The sequence below is a fragment of the Rana temporaria genome, chromosome 1, assembly GCF_905171775.1.
Source record: "Rana temporaria chromosome 1, aRanTem1.1, whole genome shotgun sequence".
Classification (NCBI taxonomy): Eukaryota; Metazoa; Chordata; class Amphibia; order Anura; family Ranidae; genus Rana; species Rana temporaria.
Genome location: NC_053489.1, coordinates 468372088 through 468384291, shown reverse-complemented (window position 1 = coordinate 468384291; position 12204 = coordinate 468372088). Strand labels below are relative to the sequence as shown.

At 43.2% G+C, this 12204-nt stretch overlaps 1 protein-coding gene across 2 annotated transcripts in view; it reads right to left on the bottom strand.

Moving 5' to 3' along the window:
• Window positions 1-5726: 5726 nt before the first annotated feature.
• Window positions 5727-12204, bottom strand: part of DAPP1 (dual adaptor of phosphotyrosine and 3-phosphoinositides 1) — a 149488-nt gene continuing 143010 nt past the window's right edge. For both annotated transcript variants that reach the window (XM_040328508.1, XM_040328501.1), the window contains exon 9: window positions 5727-6373. In XM_040328508.1, the coding sequence (XP_040184442.1) occupies window positions 6341-6373 (33 nt within the window). In that variant the 3' untranslated portion in view covers window positions 5727-6340. The remainder of the gene's footprint in view (window positions 6374-12204) is intronic.

The window sequence follows — 12204 nt, the reverse complement described above, 5'->3', positions numbered from 1 at the left end:
ATGAAGTCTCTGTGTTGATTGGATAGATTGATGGCAGCGCAGCCATTGGCTCCCGCTGCTGTCAATCAAATCCAATGATGTGGCTGAAGGGGGGGACCTAGTCATACACTCTAGTGTATGACAGGAATCGCGCCCGCAAGGTAACCCCCATCGGGAGATTGCTTCCCAGAGGGGGTTAGTTATTGCGGGGAGGAGCCGGGACAGCCACTGAGGGACCTCAGAACAGGAGGATCAGCGCTACTCTGTGCAAAACGAACTGCACAATGGAGGTAAGTATTTTTGTTTGTAAAGTTTTATTTATTTTAAATTACAATCACTTTAAAAGCATTAGTAATCCTTTAAAAAGGTATCTAAAGTCAAAACTCAATGTCTCTGAGGAAAATTCACAATTTTGAACAGGAAAAGAAGGTGAAATCTTCCAATATTGACACTAGAAAAAAAAAAACTCCTGACAAACATTGGAAAAGGGTCTACAGGACAGGAAGTGAATGTGAATCTCCCCAATGGGACAAAGCGATTCCCTGCTCTATACAAAATTAAAAAAAAAAATACCTTTATAAAAACCAGAAGAGAAGGGTCAGCCATTGATATTTAATGCCACAAACTGCTTTAAAGATGCTGTGAATATCAAACATTTATGAGAGCGTTCACAACTACTGACTAGGTCCTTCTGGTGACAAAACACGTAGGTTGCAGCCATGGCGTATGACTTCCTTATGTTTCCGGCTTGGACCATTGCCATCTTGCTGGCTAGCCACCTCAGTGGTTTTGTATATGCCGTTTACCGATCTTCTGAATATAAGTGCAATACTTGGTGCAGCTGCACTGGATCGTGGATGTTACATCTGGAGACTAGCTACCTAAGTGAGGCAGCCAAATTTGTCTGGTAAGGGTTTAAAAGATTGAAGTGGCAGTGTTGGTGGAGGCCATTTCTACCAAATTATTCACCACCTGAGGATCACTTTCTATATGAGTGTTTGGACTGATCGTATCATAATCGGGATCCTGTGAATATCTGCACCATGTTTTTTTTAGCATATAATATTTGTTTTTGTTTTTTTATGGGCTGTAACCTTGTTTGCTAAAATTTTGGATCCAGGTGTATGGGTCTTAATATTTGAGTGATTTTTTTCATACATTACCATTTATAAAGATAGTGCTGCATTTTTTTTTAAATATTGTATATTGAAGAGCATGAACAAGAGATGGAGACCTTACAAACTGATTTTACCTTGGTACAAGATATCCTTGATTACCATCAAAACTGAAAAAAATCATCTGTGCATCAGGGTCCTATGGGAATCGGAGGAGGATCTCCCCTGGACTCTGTTATGGTCATAATCCAAGTGGTCACCCTGGATAGATTAGAGATGGGCAAAGTCCATTGTGTGCTGAGCTGCAAAACAGCCAATGCCCCCCTGTTTTTGTAATACCTTTTGTGTTTTAGTATTTGTCACCTTTTTTAAAACAAATAATAATAAAATCATTAAGGTGAATACTCTTAAGTCAGGGTTTCTCAACCAGGGTTCTGTTGTAAGTCCCCAGAGATTATGCTGTAAACTACCAGTCAGTCGCCGGCAGCTGACAGGTAAATCACATCACCTCTATCAACAGATGCAGAGCTAGGCAGGGAAGCAACTGTGATGGTCCCAACTGTGGCCTGTTGCTCCCTGCCGGTTCCCTCCTGTCCAACCCAATTGTATGTGAAATCACCTGGGGAGAGGCCGGCGAAGAACAGCGTACTACAAGAGGACTCAATATTGCCGCTTCCCTGTGTTGCTCTGCATATGAAGGAAACTGCTGTTAGTGTAATGTGCTCTCTTATGTGCCCTGCTCCCATGTACTGTGCCCTACTGACCCCATATACAGTACACTGTTTATCTCAAGTTGGACCCTGAAGTAAGCATCTATGCAGAAAAAAGCCAGCGTAAGTTTCACATGAGTTTGGTACATTTTAATATTGATTCTATTATTTAATGCTCCTTGAGCTGTAGATGTGAACATTTCAGGGGTTCCATGAGATCAAAAACTTTTTGCCCAAGAGTTCATCCAAGGTAAAAAGGCTGAGAAACTCTGATCTAGAAATTAAAGAACTCTCCCTCTCTGAAAAAGTGACTGTAGCATAAACTATTACATTTCTGTCTGGGCGTGCCAGTGATGATTGAAGTTTAAAAAATGTCTTAGATTTGCTAAGCACTTAATTTGCTAAGCACTACAAGTGCAACGTGCATTTGAAATTGCACTTGGAAGTGCAATCGCTGTAGATCTGAGGGGGACATGCAAGGAAAATAAAAAACAGCATTTTAGCTTGCACATGATTGGATAATAAAATCAGCAGACCTTCCCCTCAGATTTACAGTCACTGCACTTCCAAGTGCAATTTCAAATGCACTTGTAGTTCTAAGTGGATTTTCCTTTAGTAAATAACCCCCTATAGTTTGCAGACATTGTTGAGTACTCAGGGATTCTCACCCATGCAGAGTGAGGGGTTCTGGGGTAGTCTGGTCAATGAAGAGGACAGATTTTCAGTATTGAAAATATAACGTATTCCGCGCTAAAGTGTAGGCAAGGTAGCTGCTACCCCCCCTATAACAAACCTCACAAGGAGGTATGGTAGGAAATAAAAAATGAAGGAGAGAAGGGGTGGTGGCGCTGCTCAAAATACTAGTATATAATCCAACCCAGCCTCGATAAAATCTCCTGGAGCAAAAAACACACTACCCTGTGAATTGGGGTGTGAGATATATAAACAAATGTCGGGTGACCTCTGTTGGTAAGCTCATGAAAGGAGTTACCCTGAAAGCCATCAGAAGTAGACCCTGATAATGATTAGCCAGGAAGGATAAGGATATTAAGGTCCCTGTGCTGAAGATGAAGACTCCCCCTAGGGGTGATAAAGGTGTGATGTTCCAATTCCAATTGGTACATGGCAACTAAGGAGTAAAATATATGTGACTCATAGGATCCCATGTATGAGGGAAAATGGCTATGTTAATATTGCATGTGATACCTGATGCAAATCCAATGTGAATAGATAAATTGATAGATAAATATATGCAAATATAAATAGGTGCCTGATGCAAGTACAATGTGATTAAATAAATTAGGAATAAATATAGTGAAGTAATGCAAAAATATGTAATAAATCTGAGTGTGCAATAATCCTTATGCACAAAACAAAAAATATGTATGTGATAAAAAAATTTCCTGGATGGCCTGTATTCTAAAAAGACCAATAAGCTGGTGCTAATAGTCCTATTAGCAATGAGTTCATGTGCAGAGGTTAAATATGAATAAAGTGACTTGGTGAATTAATTATTCCTGGTCTTCAATCTTCATTTCTGTGACTTCTGTGCTCCCCCCTTATAGGATCCCCACTCACCAGATTGATTTCCCCAGCAGGGGTGTTGGGCTCGATTCAGTGGGGTGATGTTATACCTCAGCTTGTGGGCGATCCACCGGCAGGCAGCTTCCACCGGGGGTGTGTGTTCCGGAGCAGAGGTAAAAAAATATGTAGGCCAATCAAAAGGAGAAAAAGAAGAGAACGGAGGCCTGCATAGTGTAGTAAAAATAACCAACTAATTTAATAAAAATAGATAAAAAAAAAAACTTGCTGCGAGCAAGATAGAATCAGTTCCGATAAAAACTGTATGCTATCCGTGTGTGGAGTAATTGTGCGGCGGCTTGTGCGTTCCACGGCCGCTCTCCTCAAAAGAGAGCGAAACAGTGAAATTCCGCTCCACTAACACAATTATGTGCAAATATAAATAAAAATGCATATAAAAATATATAAAAATGAAGTATTGAACTTAATTTTTCTCGGCTCGTCGTAGTGTTTTACGTCACCGCGCTTTGGATGGTCGGAATTTGGTCTGACAGTGTGTATGCAAGACAGCTTGAACGGAATTCCGATGGAAAATTCTATTGGATTTTATCCCATCGGAAAATCCGACCGTGTGTACAGGGCCTTACTTTTACAAACTGCTGGTGGTGACCTCAGGCCCCTCATAAGTCAATATATATAATATTATAGGTGATCAATATGATATGTAAAAATAACTTGAGAGATACCTAGAAACATAACTAGTCAAAAGTTTATGTAGATAAGACTGTTTTATTAACAAGACTAACAACTGTCTCTCAAGAGAACGGGTCTTTTCAATGTTTGCCTTTGTTAGTATGCTAAAGCAAATTGTTATGCATTATAATTAGGATCACCCCTTTGTTGTCAGGGTGCAAGTGAAGCCAGTGGTGTCTCCATGAAGAGGATATGACTTGTGGTATTCCAAGCTGGCTAATTGTTTATCCAAATGTCCACGTGTGATGTCAGAAGATAACATTTAACAAACTTGGAGATCTTCAAAGTACTGGACTTCATGGTTTCAAATAGCAATGGGAGATTTTAATTACCGGTATATAGGAATATTGGACAGTCATCCCATAAAGGGTTCTTGAGTTACCATCCAATTTCTTTAATGAGAAAGCTGATTGTGCAGTTTGAACCAATCGGAGCTTCCTCTATGACAGTGAATGGAAGTAACTGGGAGAGATAGACCCGACAGGGATGGACACATGGGACACTTGAAGGTCAGGCACATAGGGGCAAGCTAAGACTGGCCATAGATTCCAGGCTTCCTGACGGGGAGAGACCTGTCAGGGAGGTGCTGAGAAGGAGGGGAGCTGATAGAGAGAGACACTTGGAAGTCAGACTCCTAGGGGGAAGCTTAGGCTGGTCGTAGATGCATCGCTCCAGGGGGCTGAATGAAAAAAAGCAAATCGATAGAGGAACCTGCTTCATTGAGACAGTGGGGTTGATTTACTAAAACTGGAGAGAGCAAAATCTGCTGCAACTGTGTATGGTAGCCAATCCACTTCTAATTTCAGCTTGTTAAAAAAAATAGAAGCCTATTGGTTTCTATGCAGAGCTACACCAGATTTTGCACTCTCCAGTTTTAGTAAATAAACCCCAAACTGTTCTGACCGCGGGGACTCTCTACTGTCAGAGTACATTGATCAGTGGCTGCAGCCACTGAACGAGAAAAAGTCCAAGTTATGGAAGTCAATAGTTAGAGCAACTTCTGGCGAGTGGGAGCGGCCACATATGGATCGAAATTTGGTCTGTCCCTGCTGAACTGTCTCAATTCCGATCCATCTATGGGCAGCATCAGATTTTGCTTGCCTAAAGAGGGGGTTCACCCTATAATTTTTTTTTTTTTCTAGCATTAAATTAAGCATAGTAGCGCGAGCTACAGTATGCCTTTATTTATTTTTTTTGCCCCGTACTCACTGTGTAATCCTATAGTGAAGATTCCGGCTCTGGCACGTCACGCTTCTCCGGAAATAGCCGAAATAGGACTTGGCTCTTCACGGCGCCTGCGCATAGTCTGTGCGCAGGCGCCGTATAGCGCCGTGAAGAGCCGAGACCTACTCCGACTATCTTCGGGGAGCGTGACGAGCCATAGCCGGCCGTCAATCATCTTCCCTCTAGATAGGAACGCCCATTCCCCGCGCGGAGTCGGAATCTTCACTATAGGATTACACAGTGAGTACGGGGCAAAAAAAATAAATAAAGGAATACTGTAGCTCGCGCTACTATGCTTAATTTAATGCTAAAATGTTGTTATTGTGGGTGAACCACCTCTTTAACTTAGAACATCAATCCCATTATGTAATTGCGTTTCCTTTTCAATCCTTCAAACTGTTCCCAAAGTAAACCACTATAATTAGGTATATGAAAAAGTATATACATATTTTATTTTTCTTCCATGGGTTGTCAGCCTTTTCTTTTGTACAATAACTTGTAAACAATGCACTGGGTAAGATAACAGTAATGGAATATCACGGGGGTAAAAGATTCTACAGAGAACAAACAACTTCAATCATCAACCTCTATTCACAGTAAAATAAAATAGATTAAAAACTAGCAGTTGGGCACTGCTAACGTACAAAGCTCTTTTAAATATGTGTAACATCCCACGTAGTTCTGACCTGTAGCAAACCAGCACCACAATCTAGCTCTGCATTTCTTACACCACAATTGGCTGTGGATTGTAGTTAAATGGCATCGCTTTGCCTACAACATGAATGAATGACACTGCAATTCATCCCTAGAGCTCTCCTGGCCAAATGTACTACCGGCTAAAATAGAGGCCACTGGATGCCAACCAGCTTCCAACACGCATATATGAACCATAAACTAGGGGAAATATTCCTTATTTTATGGTTTTAAAGGGTCTGTGTCAGTTTATATTGCCAGGAGTCCAGTTGGGTTTAAGCTTGGGCTCCGCCATTCTGGGTTTGGTCCTCATTGATCAATGGAGCTTTAGGTCTGTGGTATCCTTCATCTGCGAGTTGTCTGTCTTCTTATTTGAGACTGTGAACAAAAGAAAAAACAAATATTAGATAATGAAATTAAAACTCTAGGCAAAACTTTTTTCCAGTTTGAATAGAGCAAGGGAGGGTAATAACCCTGTCAGATTATTTTTTTCCCATCCGCTGCGTCCCATGGCGGAGAGTTCCCTTCACTTCCTGTGCCATAGCCAAACAGGAAGCGAGAGGAAATCCCTGAAAATTAAAAGTGATTGTAAACGATCACCTTGTAAAATAACCCATTCAGTTTAACCACTTCCGGACTCCCCACCGCACATTAACTGCAGCAGGGCGACGCGAACCGTGCATTAGATATAGCAGTACCTCATAGGCAGAACCGGGATCTGCCTTTATAATCAAGGCAGATACCCATTTTGGCAGGGGACAATTCAGTGATCATGAACAGCGATCTCTGTTGTCCCAGTAAGCCCATCATCCACACATTTAGAACACACCTAGGGAACATAGTTAACCTCTTCCCTGCCAGTGTCATTTATACATTGATCAGTGCATTTTTTTTTTGTTGCACCGATTACTGTATTGGTGTCACTTGGGGTCAGATTTGTCCTCCGCAATGTCCCACAAAAAATAAATAACGCAAATCGCCACCATTAACAGTAACAACAATGAAAGAAAATTAAAAGTCCATAAATCTATCCCATAGTTTGTAGACACTATGGGGTAGATTCACATACCTACGCTGCGCCCAGCGCAGATGTCAGATACGCTACGGCGCTGTAACTTACTTTGAGTTGGTTTGAATCCTCAACGAATTTGCGCCGTAAGTTACAGCGGCGTAGTGTATCTCACGCGGCGTAAGGGCGCGGAATTCAAATTGGGCGGGTAGGGGGCGTGTTTCATTTAAATAAAGCGCGTCCCCGTGCCGAACGAACTGCGCATGCGCCGTCCCTAAAATTTTCCGGCGTGCATTGCTCCAAATGACGTCGCAAGGACATCATTATTTTCAACGTGAACGTAAATGGCGGCCAGCCCCATTCACGGACAACTTACGCAAACGACGTAAAATTTTCAAAATTAGACGCGGGAACGACGGCCATACTTAACATTGAGTACGACACCATATAGCAGCTTTAACTATACGCCGAAAAAAGCCGAACGGAAACAACGTAAAAAAATGCGACGGCCGCTCGTACGTTCGTGGATCGTCGGAAATAGCCAATTTGCATATTCGACGCGGATTACGTCGCGAACGCCACCTAGCGGAAGCCGAAAAATTTCATCTATGACCCGAAGGCGTACGAAGACGTACGCCTGTCGGATCTAACACAGATGCCGTCGTATCTTGTTTTGGGGATACCAAAACAAAGATACGACGCACAAAATTTGAAATTACGCGGCGTATCAACAGATACGCCGCGTAATTTCTTTGAGGATCTGCCCCTATAACTTTTGCGCAAACAAATCAATAAACGCTTATTGCGATTTGTTTTTACCAAAAATACATAGAAGAATAATTGGCCTGAACTGGTTAATTTGTTTTTTAATATTTTTCTTTTTGGATATGCATTATAGCAGAAAGTAAACAACGTTGTTGTTTTTTTTTTTTTTTTTTCAAAATTGTCAGTTATTGTTTATGGCGCAAAAAAAAAAAACTGCAGCGGTGATCAAATACCACCAAAAGATAGCTCCATTTGTTGGGAAAAAAAGGACATCAATTTTGTTTGGGTACAATGTCGCACAACCGCGCAATTGTCAGTTAAAGGCGATGCAGTGCCATATCGCAAAAAATGGCCTGGTGATTAAGGGGGTAAATCCTTGCAGAGATGAAGTGGTTAAAATAGAGATAAAAACACATTATAAATACCTTTCTTCCCTTTTTTTAAAATAAGCGATCACATTCCCAGTGGCCCAGATTCAGCATAGCTTGCGCGATATTTGCGGGGGAGCAGGGCAACGATTTTTGCCCTGCGCCCCCGCAAATATTTTGCGCTGCCCTCGATTCACGGAGCAGTAGCTCCGTGAACTGCGAGGGCGCGCCGGCAAATTTGCCCGGCGTAAGCGCGCGCAAGTTAAATGATCCCGCCGGGGGCGGGAATCATTTAAATTAGGCGCGCTCCCGCGCCGAGCGTACAGCGCATGCTCCGTCGGGAAACTTTCCCGACGTGCATTGCGGCAAATGACGTCGCAAGGACGTCATTTGCTTCAAAGTGAACGTGAATGGCGTCCAGCGCCATTCACAAATTCACAAAGCACTTACGCAAACGCCGTGAAATTCAAATTTCACGGCGCGGGAAGGCCGGCTATACTTTAGCATTGGCTGCCCCTGCTATTAGAAAGGGCAGCCTTGCGCTAAAGTTGCCGTACGGAAACTCCGTACCTGGCTTGCACGGGGGCCGCGCAAGTTTGTGAATCAGTTGGTAGTATGCAATTTGCATACTACACGCTGATCACAATGGGAGCGCCCCCTAGCGGCAAGCACAAGAATGCAGCCTAAAATCTGCGAGGCATAAGTGCCTTATGCCGCGCAGATTTTAGGCTGCAGTCGGTGTAACGAGGTTCCTGAATCAGGAGCACTCGTTACACCGGAGCAAGTAAGCAATTGCGCCGTGTAACTTATGGTTACACGGGCGCAATTGCTTCTTGAATCTGGGCCACTGTTCTCAGCTGGATAAGAGCTGGGGGAGGGAGGAGAAACAACAGTACACTGAGCTTCCCAGTGAAAGTGTGTGTGTGGGAGTGTCGGGCCAAGTCAGATCATTGGATAAGAGCAGGCTGAGTTCCCAGTACAGCTAGAGAACTGACCACAATATGTTCTCATGCCTAGCATGGTTAGTTTTTAATAGGAACCCAGAGCGTCTGTCTGGAACACCAGGGATTTCACACAACGGAAGCAATGCAAAGAGAACAGGATACTTGTTTTCATACAAGTACATGGCACAGCAGCACATATTCGAAAAGTGAAATGTTGGGTTTACATAATATTTAAGGGAATTCTTTTGGGGCCCTCCAGGTCACCAGAACTAGTGTCCCCATTGGAAGATTTTCCCTCTTTTACTTTTCTGGGGACAACCCAAAATTTGGGGTTTTATTTTACTTTCAATGATAATGGTAAAGAGGACAAATAGGGAGGATGAATCTCCTTAACTACTTGCCGACCAGCCGCCGTCATTCTACGGCGGCAGGTCGGCTCTCCTGTCGTCTGCGACTCCCGTGCGGGTGCCCGACGGGCGCGATCGCCGCCGGGCACTCGCGATTGCTCGTTACAGAGCGGGGACCGGGAGCTGTGTGTGTAAACACACAGCTCCCGGTCCTGTCAGGGGGGAAATGCTGATCTTCTGTTCATACAATGTATGAACAGAGGATCAGTGTTTCCCCTAGTGAGGCCACCCCCCCCCACAGTAAGAACACACCCAGGGACATACTTAACCCCTTCCCCGCCCCCTAGTGTTAACCCCTTCACTGCCAGTGGCATTTTTATAGTAATCCAATGCATTTTTATAGCACTGATCGCTATAAAAATGCCAATGGTCCCAAAAATGTGTCCGAAGTGTCCGCCATAATGTCGCAGTACCGAAAAAAAATCGCTGATCGCCGCCATTACTAGTAAAAAAAATATATTAATAAAAATACCCCCTATTTTGTAAACGCTATAACTTTTGCGCAAACCAATCAATAAACGCTTATTGCGATTTTTTTTTACGAAAAATATGTAGAAGAATACATATTGTCCTAAACTGAGGAATATTTTTTATATATTTTTGGGGGATATTTATTACAGCATAAAGTAAATAATATTCATTTTTTTCAAAATTGTCGCTCTATTTTTGTTTATAGCGCAAAAAAAAAAACCACAGAGGTGATCAAATACCACCAAAAGAAAGCTCTATTTGTGGGGAAAAAAGGACGCCAATTTTGTTTGGGAGCCACGTCGCACGACCGCGCAATTGTCAGTTAAAACGGCGCAGTCCCGAATCGCAAAAAGTGCTCTGGTCTTTGGGCAGCAATATGGTCCGGGGATTAAGTGGGGGCACAGACAGCAAAAAAACGGACAAGCCTTCCAATCCCTTTCCGCTCTATCCACACTAACAAAAAAGGTTTTGCCTTTAGTTATACGTGAAATCCACAGTTACTTTATGTATTCTGGTGAGTAGCAGTAAAAAATCAAGAGTGCATTTATGCAATTATGAAAAAAACTCCCTCCAAACGCCTAACAAAAAAGTGTTACTGCCAACATAAGTAGTGGACTTCATAGACTACAATATGATCTGCTCTTTTCACCCTGTGATTGGTGCCTGTGTATCGCCATCTTTTCGTGTCACTGCTGGTCATGATCTACTCTTTTCATCAGTCATATACCGGCTTCTATTAACCTGTAAAACCTGCACTGTGTTGGGGATTTCCCTGCCGTTTGCTTGTAAGGTTCGACCAGACACTCCTGATCCTCTCTCCACATGGCTGCTACTTTTCAAGCAGCTAGATTCAGATAGACTCGTCTATCTTTATGCCCGGCGTAACGTATCTCAGATACGTTACACCACCGTAATTTAGGGCGCAAGTTCTGTATTCAGCAAGAACTTGCGCCCTTAGTTACGGCGGCGTAACGTATCTGTGTCGGCGTAAGCCCGCTTAATTCAAATGTGAATGATGTGGGTGTGTTTTATGGATATTAACTGTGACCCCGCGTATTTGACGTCCTTTACGAACGGCGCATGCGCCGTTCGTGAAAATATCCCAGTGCGCATGCTCGAAAATCCGCCGCAAAACGTCATTGCTTTCGACGTGAACCAATTACGTACATCCCTATTCGCGAAAAAACTTGCGCAAACGACGTAAAATTTTCAAAACTCGACGCGGGAACGACGCCTATACTTAACATAGGATACGCCTTATATAGCAGTGGTAACTATACGCCGAAAAAAGCCTAACGTAAACGACGTAAAAAAATGCGCCGGCCGGACGTACGTTTCTGAATCGGCGTATCTAGCTCATTTGCATATTCCTCGCTTAACTATACAGAAGCGCTACCTAGCGGCCATCGTAAATATGCAGCCTAAGATACGACGGTGTAAAACACTTACGCCGGTCGGATCTTAGGGAAATCTATGCGTAACTGATTCTATGAATCAGGCGCATAGATACGACCGGCCGGACTCAGAGATACGACGGCGTATCTCCTCTCTGAATCTAGCCCCAGATGTCCAACTTCTTGGCTGGAGACACTTATGTGTGCCACCAATCTGCTGGTGACATTGCAGCAGAAGCACATTCAGCTGTGTGACTTCACCGGTCAGCAAGTACAAGTCTTTTCCATGTACTGGGAAACTGTTCCCCCTATTTCCTTGGAGTGTTTCAATTTACTCACACCTATGATTCTTGTAGTTCTTCCAGCTCTACTACATTCATGACCCCAACCTTTCTACTAGATTCTGTTTGTATTCAACCTGTTACAACTCTGCCTGAACTCCATCCAGCCCGACCAGTTTTTATTTTCAGATTATGATCTTTTGTATCAGATTGCTACATTGCTTTGTTACTTCCTGCAATATAATAAACTCCCTTCTTCCCCTGCGATCTGTTTATTTGCATATACTTTTTAAACAAGGTCATATTTATTTTTTATCAGCAGCTTCCATAGCAAAAGCCTGGTATACACGGTAAGCTCTGGAAGAGGTCGCTGTACTAACACTGTGATTTTAGTACAGCAATCTCCCCGCTGAGCAATCATGTTCTGACAGGGGGACCGCCCCCTCCAGAACACACCAGTCAGTGTTTGCAGTCATTGGCTGAGAGTGCCGATTGGATGCCGATCGGCTGTTGGTTTTCCAAGCTTGTTCGACATAAGCCTTCCGTGAGTTTGGCTTCTGTCAAACAAGG